The sequence below is a fragment of the Dermatophagoides pteronyssinus genome, unplaced genomic scaffold, assembly GCF_027571235.1.
Source record: "Dermatophagoides pteronyssinus isolate colony J.1.1.1.1 unplaced genomic scaffold, Derpt_VIB-CSIC_2022.12 sq0034, whole genome shotgun sequence".
NCBI classification, from domain to species: Eukaryota; Metazoa; Arthropoda; class Arachnida; order Sarcoptiformes; family Pyroglyphidae; genus Dermatophagoides; species Dermatophagoides pteronyssinus.
The window spans coordinates 92,112-110,580 of NW_027461558.1; the positions used below are offsets into that span (position 1 = coordinate 92,112).

The 18,469-nt window shown below is 32.3% G+C and overlaps 1 protein-coding gene across 2 annotated transcripts in view; it reads left to right on the top strand.

Moving 5' to 3' along the window:
• Positions 1 to 18,469, top strand: part of Sema2a (Semaphorin 2a) — a 62,018-nt gene that overhangs the window by 26,688 nt on the left and 16,861 nt on the right. For both annotated transcript variants that reach the window (XM_075823686.1, XM_027339627.2), the window contains one exon: positions 16,720 to 16,807. In XM_075823686.1, coding sequence (XP_075679801.1) covers positions 16,720 to 16,807 — 88 coding nt within the window. The remainder of the gene's footprint in view (positions 1 to 16,719; positions 16,808 to 18,469) is intronic.

An 18,469-nucleotide genomic window follows, 5' to 3' on the forward strand; every position in this document is an offset into this window, starting at 1 on the left:
ATTCAGCATTCAAGGGTCGGTGGCCGGGATATTTTTTCATGTTGATCCACTCCTGATTCTCATTTCCCAGTCATTCATTCAGTCATTCAAACGAACCAGGCCCGAAAAAACATTTTTTGACTGGCTGCAAAAAAAACTTATTAAAAATTCACCCACCACCATTACCATTAGTTGTTTATGATTTTCAAAATTCTTCGTTCTTGAACTTCAAATGTTTCGACCAAAAATACATCTGTGGTGTTTCTTTCATTTCGATTTTTGCAATTGTAAAACAACAAAACAAACATCATTTTCAATCGACAATTTTGGCCACAAAATTATTATTTGAAATGATTTAATAATGAAAACAAACACAACAGAGCAGATCGATCCATTTTTTAAACAATTTCCAATTGATTTTCTCTGTTTGCAATGTACTGATTTATATGACAGTGCGAAAAAATGCCAGATTAGTTCTAGCAAGAAATGTCTAATAAATCATTTGGTGAATGACATACATTCATCAATTGAATTGAATTGATATGGATATTTCCTTTAAACTTCACTCGGGAAAAATAAATAAATTTATGATTATCACTCTATTGGAAAATAGAAAAAACATTCTTCCATAGTTTTCTTAATCTAATGATTTGTGTTTGACGATCTTTGAGTAGATCGGTCACTATCACTACTTTATATGGACATTATTGCCAGGCAATTTTCCACTTGTTTGCCAAAAAAAATTAAGATTCGAAAAAGATAATCGGTAAAATTATGGTCTCCTTTTCTCGAAAAAAACATATTTTTTCTGCCGTGTGTTATGTATGATGATTATGATTATGAAATGTGATAATCGCTAATGATGATGTCTCTTTTTAGTTGGCGATGAAAATTAAAAAAGGAAAAATTTATTTTTAATCATCATTATCACCATATTTTGCTGCTGACAACAAGTGACTCTCTCTTTTATAATTATAATGTTGGCCAGCTAATAATATTTTAATGGCATAACGATTAAGTCATTATCACATTATTTACATTAATAATAATGTTGAAATAAAGAACAACACTGACGTTCATTTAGTAAACGATAGAGATAGCTTGATAGCTCAAAATGCCCCAAAGCCAGCCAGAATGCTAAAGCATTTGCCCCTTTGGCAGCCAGATGCTGTTTGTTTGCACAATGTTTGAATTCATTGCATGTGTGTTTATTCTTTGATTCTTTCTCTTTTCGAAATGACAAGCGTATTTAATGCAATGAGACTTGTTGTCGCCTTTTTGTTATCATCGTCGCCACCACTATATGGTCACAGAAATTGAAAAAATGCGATTCACATCTTGATGCCAGGTCCAATTTTCATTTAAAATTTTCATTTTTGGGCGACCATAACAACCATTCTATTTTCTCTGTTAATGTCAATCATCATCACGCAAAATATCTTTATTTCGTGTCCAATGATGATGATGATGATGTAAATAGATTGCGTGTCTGATCCAAATATTCAAACAACATGTATTGGTCGCCCAACAAAACATAAGGTTGTTTGTTTGTTTGTATTTGCCTTACATAACCATTAATAACAACGACGATGATAATGATTAGTTTAGACTTTTGTTTTCGGTTTGGACAAAAAGTTTTCTGAAAATTCTGAAATTGTGTTTTTTTTATTTGTTTGTTGTTTTCTGATTATTCTCGATTCATCGAGAACAAAAAAAGATTCACGCTTTTTTGTTGATGATGACCATATACTAATTGTTTGTTTGTTTGGTTTGATCAATTTTTTTGTGGTCCGTTTTTTGGGCTAATTTATGATTATTGTTATTATTATGGTTTGGTTTTGGTTTTGGTTTTCTTTAACTTTACTTTCAATCATTCCATTGATAAGATGGACCCAAGTATGTTGTTTGTTTGTAAGCTATATCTTATCTTAATCGCTGTTTGTTAAAATCTCCTCCTTATAATTGTACAAACACGCGACAGCCATATAACACACAAGGCTCGTTGTTCGGCTTGCTGCTCTATTTCTTCAATCAAATTCGTATGAATATAACGAACGTTCATTTATATTTGGCCACAATCACACATAAACCAAATGATAATTATTTTTCAAGTCTGTGCTGCTGATGATGAATTATTAGCCAGAATCAAAAATCCAGATATATTTTCTAAATTCAGACATTTTTTTCAAACTTTTCTGTTTTTGATTGCATAATGCAGTGGGAATTTCAATCATATGTGTAGCTGCGGCATGCATCAATCTCTTGGTACCAATCACGTGATCCATCCATCCATCCATAAGGAAGGATATCAGATTTCGTTGATTTAAAAACTTGAAGATAAACTTGTACACTCTCTCTCTCTATCTTTATCTCGACAGGCTTATCTTTGTTATTTCCATTTCAATTTGGAAAAAGAGAGAATTTATGTATTTTGTTTTAAATATTTAAAAATTCGTAAAAAACGAAAACTTTTTTCTCTTTGCTGATAAGTGTGTGATTGAGAGCAAAAGTGGAAATGGCAATTTAGATTTTGTTTCTCTGATGGTAATGGGAATTTGCAAAAAGAAAAAAATTGCCGACCACATGACATTGAATTTCCAGAAAGTTTTTCTCTCTCTTTCTCTTCGTCAATAAACGACCATATCTATTGGATTGTTTGGAACAGGGCACGTTTTCTCTGTCTTGATTTGGCCGATGCTGATGTTGTCGATTCCCAATAGAGTGACTAAACGAGAAAAAAACGAAAGAAAAATGTAAAATGACGAACCAGGAAAAAACAAAAAATTTAATTGAATTTTGACAGCAAATTTCTTTATTCAACACAAGGGAATCGAGAAAAAACACAAAGTCACACAACTGACTAACTAACTAAACAGTTATCATCGTGGATTCAACAAACAAATCTCTGTGAATGACTGACGTCGTTTTCGTGATAATAATAATTTCCATTCACATTTTCAGTTTTAGCTTTTTCAAGCGAAACAAAAACCAAAAAACAAGCCGGATATGTAGAATCAATAATGGAGTTTTTCAGACATCAAATAAGATAAGATTTTAGTAGAAATTCATTACCCATGTTTGTTAATGGCATAGGATGATGCTTTTTAATCGAATCAAAGCCAACTGTCATCGTCGATATTGGATTTGATCAATTTGTTTGCTTGTCCAAATCAAAACAAAACAAAACGAAAAATCTTACCTTGTTTTTGTGATTGCAAATGTTTGTTCAATGTTGTTGTCAATAATCATCATCATTATTTCATTTTGCTTGTCAAGAAAATGGTCATATTTTGGTGTGTTTTTCTCCAATTGGCTTATATAACTCTCACTAATTATATTATATTTAGTTCATTTTTGGTGTTCACAACAAAAAAGATTGGATAATTTATCACCAGAAATAGGAAAAGAATCAAATAATTTCAACGGGACCCGTTCATTCTTTTTTGATTCTCACTTTGTGTTTGCAGAGAATTACAAACACAAACAAACAAAACAAACACAGAGAAAGAGATTTAGTTTTCTGTGTTTGTCACTAAATAGATGATGACATATGACATTGTTTGTTTGTTTAGTGAAAGTGTAATATTTGTCTTATTAATAATAATGTTGATCATTAGCATCGTTGTCATTTGTTTTTGGTAGTGGTGTTTTTATTTATTAATGATCGATACATTGTGTCGACTCGATAATGGCTCCCAAAACAACAACAGAATTCAGAATTATCCAGTGTTAATTGCTTACACAAGTAGGCAATGTTCAAAAGACCAAACTTTGTTTTTTGAATAATATTCTTGAGAAAAAAATACTTGAGATTTTTGTTAGTGTGTTTAGATTAATGATGATAATAATAATATTGCATATTAATAATAATCAAAAATGAATCAACACTCCTCTCCATATACAGATGTTGTATTTCAGCAGGCTGAATTAGTAAACTCAAAAGACTGGTGATTGCGGAACGAGAGAGAGAGGAAATGTTTTCTTGTTGGATGTTGGTATTGTATGACAAAAATCTTATAATCCTCACTTGTAAATGTCATCATCCATTCAACTCAATTCATTTAAAATATCTATAGCAGGATTTATATTAGTTTCGTTGGTTCAATGATCCATCCTCATTCAAATTCATTCATTAAACTTTCCATCGAATGAATGAGGACTTTTTTCCTGTTTTCTCGATAAACAAATGTCCATGTCGTTTTCGTTCCGTTCTGGTCGGTTAATATATGGCATGTGTTTGTACTGTATGGCCATATTGAGAATGGCACATTTTTCATTTTTGGTTGGTAAAAAAACAACAGCAGCAATGAATTATTCCAATGATATTCACAAACAGTGAAAAAACTGATCAATTCAGACTTGTCATCATGTCAATTTAAAAAAATCTTTTGCCGGCTTCTTTAAAACGCGTTTTTGCTGCTTCTGCTGCTGGTGGTGTAACACGAGACCGTTTAGGAGGATGCCGAAGCAGAGTAGAAAAGCAAAAGTTCACATGTCACATATATATTCTATCTGTCATCATCTTTATGCATTGATGTTTTGTTTTGGTTGTTGATGAAAATGACTAAAAATATAAATAAATTAAAAATGTCGTCAGTGTGTCACACCATACACACCAAAATCATGACCGAAAACAAAACTTGAAATAAAAACCGGGTCTTAGTTTTTCACAGTGAAATGAAAGATTTCTTTGTCCATTGTCATTCTGTATGTGTGTTTGTCTTGTTGTTTTCGCAAACATAACAAACATTCATTCAAACAAACAAACAAAACAAGGAATCGAACCGAAAAAGTGTTAGGTTCGATCCAGAAGAGAGAAGAACAGTGTTGTTGTTGACTTTCTGAATCATCAAAGGAAAATATCATCACATTTCACATTTTTCTTTTTTCTTCGCTTTGCTTGAATTGAAAATAAGTTTCAACATTTTTGGTTGGGTTTGTTTGAATGAATTTTCTATGATTGATATTCATCACACATACATCAAACATAAATGCAGTTTGGTTGGATGAAATTTGATTCACTTATGATGATGATGATGAAAACATTTTCTCAGTTCTCTTTCTTCTGTGTTTTCCGGTGATTGTCATCAACGATGTTGTCGTAATTGTTGTTGTTGTTGTTGTTTGTTTGTTTGTTGTTGTGATCATATGGTTGGCATACTGTAGTTTTGTACACACAATGTTTGTACACGGTAAAAATTTCCATGTCTATGTTGAAAAAACGTTCACTCTGTGTTGACATTAGTTACAATGAAAAAAGAAACAGAATTCTCTTTTATCAACCAAACCGAACCAAATTCTTTACTTAGTTTCACTTCCTGAATGAATTTGAGGATTTCTTTCCCATTTTAATTCCGAATGCTACTTTTCAAGCAAAAATAGAAAAAAACGTGAATTCCAAACAAAAACACACATTGAGAATCGGCCCCATTACATCATCTCATAAACACATAGATTCACGCTATCATTATCAGGGAAAAAATTCTGATTCTGATTTTTCGCTGTGAATAAATTCAGTTCAGTTAGGTTCAGAAAAGCGTGAAACGAAAACGAGAAAATGGACAAAGAATTCAGTCACCAACAACAAAACTCGTATGATGTATCTCATTTGAATGTTTTGTTGGTTGGTTGGTGAATCATATTCAAATGATTTTTCTCAATAATAATGATGTGCGTTTGGCAATATCATTTCCGTTACCATCGTTTAATAAATGTTACAGTTCGAACATTTTCGGCAACAGCGATGGTGATGGTGGGTTATGCTTCAATGAATTCTTACTGACTATGAATGACGACCACGATTCATCCATGCATAAGTCTATTCGACCGAGTGATTTAATTTTTTTGTTTTGTTCAGGCTATCCCAAAATAAAGCCGGTCCGGTATATATTTTGGCCAGCCAGCTGGCCAAAATATTCGATATATGTCGGTGTGTTAGTGATGTTTATTTCCGAATATGAAAAATGATAAAAACTATTTGGAAAATTATGAAATATGATCAAATTATATCTGGTGAAAAATTTGCTATTTCATCATGAAATATCATGTCATAGTCATCAACCTAACCTCACTCAACTATGAACCACAGTCATAGTCACAGTCATCAACCTAACCTCACTCAACTATGAACCACAGTCATAGTCACAGTCATCAACCTAACCTCACTCAACTATGAACCACAGTCATAGTCACAGTCATCAACCTAACCTCACTCAACTATGAACCACAGTCATAGTCACAGTCATCAACCTAACCTCACTCAACTATGAACCACAGTCATAGTCACAGTCATCAACCTAACCTCACTCGACTATGAATCACAGTCATAGTCACAGTCATCAACCTAACCTCACTCGACTATGAATTACAGTCATAGTCATTGAATAAAAGCGTTCATTCTTCCTAATTTAAACATGATTTGGTGACATGATAATAGTGATGATTATTTTGATTAATGGAAATAACCCTTTTTTTCTTTCTTTATTCCGACTAACAAAATACCAATGTCAATAATCTGGTGTTCCAGATTCATGCAAGAAATATGCAAATTTTTCTTTTTCTTTTTTCTCCCTTTTGACATCTATTGTCATGTCATAATCATCACCATAATCATCCGTTGTCGAAAAATGATCTACATTTATACACACAACCAATCATCATCATCGTTGTTATTCGCATCACTGAACCTATTTTCTCTCTTCTCTTTCTCTTTCTCGTTGTTATTCATCAATCAGTAGCGAGAAAAAGAAAGAAAGAAAATTGAAAATTGTAATTTTTTAAAAAAGGAAAATGAAATTTTCAATCAATTGACGATGACTTGATAATTTCGATACAATCGATTATCGAAGAAAGACATCCACTTTCAATTTCGATGTTATCAGTTGCAGTAGGCCTCTGTGTTTTGTTTCAATTATCTTGTCGAGTTTGGTCACGGCAAGCATCATTCAGCTCACATTGGTTTGTGACTTGACTTGTAGTCGTTGTTGTCATCGATGAAATCGATTCGATCAACTTTGAATCACTTGACTACCTGATTTTTCTGTTGTTTTCTTTCAATCTTTGAATCCATTCTTCCAGAAGCATGATATGTGACACACTATGAACAGGATCTTGATCTCCTGATTTAGTTTATTTTTTCAATGATGATGATAATAACATCTACATTACGATTTTCAAAAGATTCTTTCTTTTTCTCTTTTTCAACATTCAATGTTTCGAATGATTCGATTTCGTTTCGATCATCCCTGCCTACAACCATTTCAAGTGTGCTAAGATAGCATATATTGTATGATTGAATGTTGTTGATTTAATTTAGTCGATTTTGAATTTGATTTTTCCATTTCCATTCATTTCTAAGAATACCTGTCAGCAGCGAATCAAAATGATGGTCGATTTTTTTCAAGGAATATTTTCGCGCTTTCACAAATTTACTCGCTCAGATTCAAGTTCAGCTCGATCATAGATTTTTGTAATAAGCTATTCGAATAATAAGCTAGGATTTTTTATTTTGTATTTGGTTGTCTGTTGAGCTGTTTTTTGCAGCCTGAAGCCATTACATTATTATTAGGTGATGGTGTGGTGTAAGATTCGATCATCAAAAACATTCTAAACTAGCAATCAAAAAAGCGAACGAAATAAAAGACTGGCCAGTCACACAAAGTTAATAGAATCATCAAAGTCATTGGCTCGAACTCGACCAACTCTCTTGGCCATGGCCAGCACATCCAACGTAAACACCGATGATTTAATGTCTTCATCATCATCATTTGTAAAAGAGAGCCACACACACTCACTTTGTACAAGCCAGTTTTTGTTCGTGGATGATGATTCTTTCGAATAATAATAATAAATAAATTCAAAACAAAGTTAGACAACTTTGTCTGAATTTTTTTTACCTTGCTGGTGATCCTTAATTTACCCTGTGTGCTGATGATGATGTGCTGGTGTGTGTATTTGGTGCTGTCAGTCAGTCAGTTTGTTTGTCTGTTTCGTTGCTATAATTGACTTGATCATCATCATCATGATCGTCGATTTTCAGTTGTCAGTCAGAGTCAGGTATATAACCCGAGTGAAAACTCCTCTAGGTTTTTTTTCATTTCATTTCTTTGCGATGCACGAATTTTGTTTTGATAATGAAGGCAAGCCTAGCTCAGGTGAGTTGAGTTTTGGAGTCGGTTTTGGATGATAAACTTTTGTTAGCACCTGTCCTGTCCTGTCAGATAGATTTTCTTGCCTGGGCGTTTTAATAATAATATTTCAATCATCGAATCGAAGACCTTGTCAAATATTTTCTGTGTTTGGACAATGATTTTTTCATTCTCTGCTGGTTCACCAAAGTGTTTCATTTACACAGGATCATTGTTGATCATCGATCAAATCCTGTGCGAATGAAAATGATATGATCACGCGTTTCGTGAATGTTGTTTTGAAATTTCTAAAAACCAATCATCAATTTTAATTCATGTGATGAAATGATGGTGGTGGTGTGGTGATTTGAACTCTGGCTTTTTTCTTCGAATTTTCAATTCTCAGTTGAAAAGAAAAGAAAAAGGTGAAAATCTAGCATATCCTTCATCATCATCAAATGTTGATTTTCATTTATTTTTCAAATGCCAATTTCTTTTCGGAGAAAATTTTTCAATTTTGTTTAATTAACTTTTGTTGCATTCATTCTGTATTGTATAGGGGGACATATTGTTGTTGTTGTTTTGAAACTAACCTGGCTCGTTAACCATTTGTCATTAAAGTTGATTCTTTTCTTTTCTTTCATTCAATATATGTAATTATGATGATGATGGTGGTAGTAGAGTGATCATTGAAAATCTATCCATGTTCATCATATGCTGGATAGAATTGGAAAAAATGCTTTTTTTCATTGTTCGGTCATTAGAATTTTCCACAAATGTAATGAAATAATGAAAATGAACTGAAACAAATCAGCAATCAACACCCGTACGCGTAATACCAACTGGCAATTGGCAATTTTCAACAGAAAAAGTCTCTGTCAGTCAGTGACAAGCGAATAAAAACTTTTTTGAAAAAACTAACTAACCAAAAATGTTCATTATAATGATGATGACCATTTTCGACCTTTCGATCGGTCGGTTGTTAATGTCTTAATTGAGTTATACGATTCTCTCATTTCATTTCATTTCTCAATTTACATTGAATAAATTGTCGAAACACGATCAACAAACACACACAGTCGATATTTATTCTGATTCAAGAGTCAAATCGACACCGGAGGATAGTTGTTGTTTTCATCATAATAATCTCGATCAAATGAGTAGGTAGATGATTCGTTTGGTGGTTGTTTGTCAGAGTTTGCTTCGAAATGAATGGAAATTATTATTATGATAGAGATAGAACGGCCAATCATCAACAACATTAACCAACTAACTTATACGACGACCTGACACCAAACGTGAATGAATTTTTCACTGTTGTTTCATGTTAGCCTAAGGTGCTCTTTTTTAGTTGTCTCTTTGTCGTTGTTGATTGGAAACTTGGAACAAACAACAAAAATTACTGCCTAACTAACCTAACCTAACCAATCATTATCAAACGAAAAACACTATAGTTTTCGTCAATCGCCTATCTTTGAATAAATGTCTTAATTTCTATGGCGGTTGTATTATCATTGATTGTGTGAGAGGGGCTATCCATTTTTTCAATACGAAAATCATCATCAGGTAGATTCAATGTTTTTCACCCTTTTTTTCTTCTTGCTCGCTGTATAATTGAACTTGATTTTTTCGCATTTCGACAAAAAAAATTTAATTAAAAAGAATAACCATTCAGTGAATTCAGTGATGATTGTTGTTTGCAAAATAATCTTTATTTTTTTTTGTTCAGGTCATCAATGTGTATCGATCGATTGTTTTTTCCACTTTGAACAAACTCTTTTTCTTATCTTTTGACATGAAAAATGTTTGTTTGTTTGGGTGCCGCCAACACCAAAAATAAAGCGAAAAAAATATTTCATCTCCGCCCAAACTTTGGCGTAAAAAAGCTAAATTGAGTGATGACTTCTTAACACGCGTGAATTCTTCTTTTTTTGTGGATGATATGGATTTCTTTTGTTTCTTTTTTGATCTCGTTCAAACGAAGCTTCACTTCTTTCCTTCTCTCACCTTGTTGTGCTAAGACATTATGAATAATGATGATGATGGTGACCCACATCATCACATTACACCAACCACTATTTTTACCTGGAGCCTTTTCCCCACCTTTGGTTAGTTATAGGATTTTTTGTTTTGATAAATTCATTCGGTTGTTTGGTTGGTTGTCGTCATCATCATATATCCCATTCCATTTTATTACCAAAAAAAAACAAAAAAAAAGAAAGAAATATGGCTCCCAAAACAACAGCATTGTGAATGTGAAATAGACATGTTATGCGAAAACTTGTTCCATAGCATCACGACTTATGATTATTATTAATTCATGATTCAATTTGATTATCATCCACATATACCAGTGAAGGCAGCATACTAAAAAAAGTTGAGCAGCAACAAAAAACAAAAGCCATATTGGAATGTTATTGTGTGTGTGTTATGGTCATCATCATCCATTCATATCACCATCATCATTCTTTTGGCCAAATGGAATTTCAGCATTTCTTTTTGCTCTGCATTTTTTAATTTATTTTTTGAAAGAAAATTTGATTCAATCATCATTTGGATGTCATTTGATGATGAAATGAACTTTTTTTCAATATAGAAAATTTTTCAAAATCAAAATCAAATCAAGTCAAAAATGATAATCTTTATCTTAATGTTTGAGAGTCGTTAAACTGGCAAAAAACTGGTACCATTTTTCAGTGAAGATGATTGTCAGATTTTATTATTATGGTTATGCTCATTATCATTATTGGTTGACCAATTCAAACCAAACACACATTTCTTTCGGGGACATTCCAATCATACCATTGCATTGCATTCAATCTGATGTCATTGTCTCATTCTGTCAAACTTGTCGTGTGATTTTTTGGACTGATCCAATGATGTATGTGTTACACTGAATAACACTTTACATCTGGTCTTTTCTTCTCTTTTTGCATTGAATAATTCATAATTCCATTTTCAATCATGTCTTTCTTTTATTGATCTGATTTGATTTGATCTAATGTTTGCTTTCGATTTGAAGAAGTTCAGAACATCAGATGATGTTTTATTCAACCTGGTTTTTTTGCTATTCATATTTATTTCATATGATGATTGTGTGAGAATAAAACTTTACAATTTTCTCTCATGGTTCTTGATTCTGTACACGATTTTTAGCACTTTTTAAAAATGGTGATATTTTTTGAAAAATGTGCAAACACAAATGTGTCCCATACCAATGAATATTTTAAATCGATTTCCAAACAACAAATTACAAAGGAGCTCTTCTGATGCTAGCGATTCTCTCACTCTCAATAAACTTATCGATTCTGTAAATCTTGATTCCAATTGAAAAGTGTGAATGTTATGTAATACAGTCAGATGTTCTTTTGTGTTTGTTGATAAAAATTGTCGTTTATTGTTGGATTGATTTGTTAGATACAAAATGATGATCATCAACATTGTCATTGTCACCCATCACCATTATGATTATGATGAAAATTGAAAAATTCCCACCATCATCCATTTTTGACAAATGAATTTCAATTTCAATCAATTTTCAAATTGAATTTGATTTGCAAAATTTAGGCAATTTTCATTTCATTTCAAACAAAAATTCAATCAATTCAATCTGACAATCTCCTACTGGTTTAGATCTTTTCCATTCATTCTGCCTGAATGCTTGCTTGCCAATCTATCTATCTGCCCTGTTATCGATGATGTAATGAGACCTGTTTTGTAGGATTTTCTGATTTATTTGGCTGAAAACTCATGGAAGAAAACTTCTAAAGAGACATTCTGTAGGAAAAAAGTAATGATGTGGATGATGATAATGTCTTAATCATGACTGATATTTTTTTTCATTTTAGCAGGGAAAAAATTAATTGCACATTTCTGAAGAGAGAGATAGGTGGGTGGGTGGTTGGTTGTGGATGTTTTGATTTGCTTTTTTCTGGGTTGATGATAATTAAGCAAAACATTGTTTTGTTGCGCAAAAAACACACCACGTACCATATAGCCATAGCAATCATCATCATGGCTTGAGGCAATCTCCGGTCTTCGATCTATCATTTCATTTCATCATCATATGTTTTGGATGATAAAATGATGATCGACCTTATCTTACATCTTCATTATTATCATCAACAGGCAGATGATTGAGAGTCAGTGCTGGTATGGTGGGTACCGAATGCATCTTGCCGCGCACACAACAGCAACCACTCATTATTATCAAGGGTCCAAACAATTTTCTATTTTCTCATCATCATCATTGTGTGATTGATGATCCACTAAATTGATCATTTCACTTTATACGCTCTATTTTTTGAATTGCTTTGCTTTGTTTAGATATAAGCTCACTATTTGTCCATTCTATCATGATGATGATGATGATGACCGCACACCATGGTTAGGTTCCGCTCTCTCTCTTGAATGGCCAAACTGACCTTGGTCATTTTTGAACCAAAAATAAATTTTAAATTTAATGAATGAATTTTGTTGGTTGTCATTTCATTTCCTTTTTAGTTGATTTTGTCGATCATCATCATTATCATTACACACTGACAGCAAGAAATCGAATTAACAAATCAAAATTCTTCCATATCTTTATCTTTCGGAAAAGTTTACACAGTTGGAAATTTTTTTTGTTGATTCAAAACTAATTACGCAATCACTTTTTTCTTATCGATCCGGTGATCGATTGAATGAATGAATGATGATAAGAATTTTTTTGTTTAATAAAATTGATCACCACTGTAGGTAAACTCGAACAACATTATTTTTGTTTATGACCGTCATTCAAATGTTTCAAGATGCTGGTGGTGGTCATAAATGTGACAATGAAAGAAATGATGCCTGAATATTTATGGCCATTTTTTCTGGCACTATGTTGTTGTTGATGATGTTTGTGAATAAAAACATTCCAATTACCATATTTTCATTGTTATTTACCTGACCGTTTTCCGAAATTCATTACACATCATATATAAATGATGATAATTAAATCAGATTCGCGAATGTTGTTTTTTATTTCTGGAAAAGAACAGGAAATGTATCGAAAGCAAGGAGCGAATGATAAAGATACTGATATATTTTATGGCGATTTCGTTGTACATTTTGTTACATTGTTCATTCATTCATTCATTTAGTTAGATACTTAAGATTCAACCTTGTGTGTATGGGAATTTTATGATGTTGAACGCACATTACATTGTTGTTTTGTTTTGGTGAAAAAATCATTGCGAAGAATGGATTGTATCGAAGAAAGAAAAAGAAAGATTCAAATCGATTCAAACAATCAAAAAGAGAAAATATCATTGTTGCATCGAAATGAAATTGGTGGTGGACATACACATGAAATGATGATGATATAAATAATGGATAATTATTGCACACATCACATTATGTTCCTATAATAACAATCATAAACTGATGCTATCTTTCATCAATCTTTTTTCGCCCATTGATGATGATGTTATTGTGTATTTGAAAATAAATGTTGTTGTTTTTTCTTATTTCTTTTAAAACCAATCATTTTCGCACACGCAATTGCTTCTACTGCTTGGTGATGATGGGCGCCATTTCGAAACAAGCCAACGACCCTTTGGGTGATCATCCCACACTTATTATCCCATTGAAAATTTGTATTTCTCTCGCTTACTCTCTCTTACTGATTGTGTGAAAAATCAATGAAATGAAAAAATCGAATCAAATCAAATCAAGTGGAATTTGAAAAACGAAATAAAGATTCCACAGTAGAAAAAATAAGTTTAATAACTAATGGCCAGTTATTGCAGATAGTATAAGTATGGCTAGTAGTGTGGTGTCTTTACTAATGGCCATTATAAATGATAATGATGAAAATTACACCTCCATTCAAAAGTAGTAACATCTTTTCATTTATTTATTCGTGTTTTATACACCGCACCTGTATTTGTTGGCAATGATGTGATAATAAAGTCATCATCATCATCACATTAGTCATGATTCAATCATAACTATCATTCGAATCGATAATAGTTGCTGGTCCAGCCAGCATCATTATCAAATGATGATGTCACTGTGTCTGTCGACACCTCTATATTCATAATCAAGGGTGTGTGTTGTTGGTTGGGCGCCTACACTTCATCCATCTTGGAGACACTATAATGGCAAATGTGTGTGAAAGAAAATGTTTTGGTTAGGTTCGAGTCACATCACATCAGCTGATATCATGTCATGCCAGTTTTGACGCATTTGCACGTTCAATTTCTTTTTGTTTCGTAATTTAGGTTGCGTGTGCGTGTCACATCATACAATAACCATTGGTTGTTGCCAGTTGCATGACTTGGTGACAAAATTCTTTCCCTTGAAAAAGTCATTTTCATTAATGATGATTTTGGGCGAAATCATTCTGCGGAAAAAGCGAATGAAAGAAGAAAAAGAAAATTACAAACGACGATAACGACAGAGAATAGATTATAATTAGGATTTTGTTTTCCTATCTTCATAAGGTTCTTATGGGCGGTTTTCATTTCAAATTTTTTAAGCTTCAATGAGAAACAAAAATTCTTGTCAAAATTAGAGTGAGTGTTTTGTGGCTTTGAAAAAAAGCCAAAAAGAAATTAAAAATTTGCAGTTCGGTGGTGGATGGACATAACCGGATATTAATTATTTTTACAATGTTGCTGATGCTCATTCCCATAATGATGATGTTATTCACCACTGCAAAAGTACAACTGAAAAAATGAATTTTTTTGTTGGACTTTCAAACAAAATCAAAAACAAAGCCAACTTTGATCAACATTTTAGTCGAATTGAAATATGCGTAGGCTTTTTGCTCGGCAAAAAAATTGAAATTTTTTTGTGCAAGGAATTTTTCTCTCTTTTGTTGAATGAATGAATCGAAAAAAAGAAAAAGAAAATTCCTTCACATCATCATCCTGCTTGCTTGCTAGCTGACCATACCAAACGATGGCTGCATTCAATTCTTTCATATTTTTTTGGTTGGATTATAATTACACCTACTATACTATATTCACCAGTTTGTTTGTTTGTAAAATTGTCACACAGCAAAATTTCCAAAAATATTTTTTTGATGACAATAGGATGTGATGTCTCTGTCTCTGTGTGACCATCCAAGCGCATAAATAATGTTGATATTCATTAACCAAAGTTTAATTTCTTTTCAACATCTCTTCTCTGGTATGCACAATATGACTTTTACTTTTCCACAACAACCAGTCACGATTATCATCAACAATGATGATTATTCAATGATAATGACGTTGATTTAATAAGTTTGTAAATGAATGAATGGATAATCATGATAATTCAAGTCGAGCCTATATCAAATTTTCCACAAAAAAAATCGATTATAATGATGATGATGAGCACTTGTAATGATGTGATATGGCGCCCAATGATAATGATGACGTATAGAATCGATTTTTAACTACAGAAATTTCTTTCTCAAAATGAAAAGAAACTTTATTTTATTTCCAAGCTCATCACCGATGATGATTACTGATCAGTATAATGGTAATGGTAATGACCGATCATCATCATCATCATGATTTTCAAGTCTTTACCATACACCGTTTTCATTTTTTGTGTGTGTTTGTTTTTGGCCGGACCGAAAAAAATGGCCATTTTTTTCTGCCGTGAATTACCTAAATAACAATAACAATAATAATATTTAGTATTCCACACACACACATTTGCTTGTGGTCATTTGAATGGCGCCAATGCAAAACTAACTTTACTTATGGCTGGCAGAAAAACAACAACAAAAAAACTACACTAGCCATAATTACTGCGAAATTTTTATTATTCTTCATTCAGTCATTGATTTGGCTAGATATATTCTTTGCCTGTTTTTTTCAGGCACCTTATCGCCTCGTTTATATTTATTATCATAATGGACATTTATTCATTCAATGGATTTTATTATCATTATTGTTATTGATTCAGGATTCCACATAATAGATACATATCTTTAGATAACATCAATTTGATACAAAATTCTCCATTCTTTCGATGATTTTTCTCTCTCATTCACATTTTATTGGACCCTTAAGGATTTCGTTTTTTGTTTTGTCCATTCATGCCAGAATGTGGACCGGGATTGAAAAGAAAAAAGACCGAAATAGAAGAAAAATTCATTTGTTTTCAATGGCCATCACCAAACCAATATCACACTTTTTGATCAAACGAACAAATTTATGTAAAAAATATATTTTTCCCTCTTTCTTCGGACACCAATGTTTAATGAGTTGTGACGAAAATATTCGAGTTAGTTGGTTAGTTATATTCATCACCACCACCCTTTAACATTATTATGTTTCTGGCTATTTTGCGTATCCATAACGATAATTAGTGGATATGTTCTGTTGTTGAATTGAATGTAGAGGTGACACCAAATAAGACTAAACTGGTAATATGATACCATTCGTTGAAAGTTGAAACAGAAACAAAATGGTCACTTAATCATTTTCAATGAAAAAAGCATTTAGTTTCAAAAGAATTTGATGATCAGATTTATGTTGTTGTTGTTGTTGTTGCCCATAATAATAATAATAATGTTTGTTTGTTTGTTCATCCTTTCTAATCATCATCATTTTTTTCTCTTTTTTCCCTTTGAATATTTGCCATATAGATCATATACGTGAATTCTCATGTGGCCATCTTTATTATCGTACCATTTATATTGATCCAAGGCGTGAATTGCTTTATGTTGGAGCCATGTAAGTTTTCCTTTTTTGTTTTTTATTTTATTTTTTTCATTTATTATTGTCATTGTTGTTGTTGTTGTTGAGGCAATCATCAATTTTTTTACTTGTTTCTCCTGGTGATGATTATCACATTCACATATCGTCGTGTGTAGGCGAAAAAACGAGAAAATCTAATTTAATTAGAGCAAATTAGTGATCTAAACAACAACAACTAGCAAAACTATCATCGATCGATCGAAATGGATCTTTTCATTTTCCATTGTTTATTTGTTTGTTTCGGAAAGTTTCTTCATCAGTTTGATTTAATGTATAGGATGCTCACGAATAGGTTTAAATCATCACAATTGTAATGATCATGATGAAAAGCAGAAAAAATTTCATTCGAATAAACAACCAAGAAATCGAGTCAGCAATTTCATCGAGAAAACAAAGGAAAAGAGAAAAAGTTTTTTGTTTGCACCAAAACCAACCGACCGACTAATTATTTGGTGGAAACACATAGAGAGGATAAAATTGGAATAGGACTTGCAGTGTTTCTCAATTATAAAAGATTCGATCGATTCTGTTATATTTCGAATAAGACGATTATTATTAACTAAGTCCAGGTCTTGGTTGGTATTGTTATTGTTTAAGTTGAATGGACTTCAAATTGGTAATTGGACCACAGCCAAATCTAGCATTTTCGTTTTTGATCGATTCGTGAATGACACGCGTAAAATGTATTTTTGAGTTTTTTACTGCACAAAACAAAACAAACAAACCCAATTATTTTTGGTTAAGGCCATCGTCGATAATGAACTTGTTGTTTTTCAGATTCAATATTCAGATCCTCTTTGTTTGCTAGTTGCTAAGCTAAAAACAATTCAGAAGAAAAAAATTCAAGAAATTGGGCTTGTTGTTCATCATTATCAGAAGATGGTTATCATTGATGATGATGATTGGTTTAGTTTTGTCCGATTCAATGATGATTAAGACATCATCGAGATCATCACGGATCTTTTCACCATTCTGCCATACCTGTGCACGTATTCTCATTGATCTTTCTTTCTTCTGTTTCTGTTTTTGTTTTATCTGACGAAAACAATAATGATATTTGTTGTTTGTCACTATCTTCATCTTTATCTTTATCTGAATTGAAAGAAAAAATGAAAAGTAATCACGCAAAAAATAATAATACAGAGAGAAAATCAAAATTCGATTAAAATCTGAATCTCTTCATCAATATCATCATCATGATTGAATTCATAGGATATGTTTGTTGTTTCCACCACCACCAAAAATCGAATTAATTTGCGTGTAATAATGATAATTTTATATCATCGAGGGTTTTTCGTTGTTGGTTGGTTGGTTGTCACGAGACTCGCCTTTTTTGCCTGGATTGATTAATGATAATTTTAATGGATGATTATTATACCGCCCCTACTGGCCAGAAAAAAACGATGATAATAATGATGATGATGGTCACCAATATCATCACTATATTCGATTTTTTTCAAGTTTGAACTTGACTTGATCATCATCATCATCATTGAGATGAAGAATGGACACTGTAAGATCGATCAAAATTGATCGAGAAACAAGGCGTGTTTGTTCATCTACGCCATATCCAGTCGATATTCTACAGGATCATCATCTTGATAATGTCTTTATTCGGTTCTGGACATGGTTTTTTTT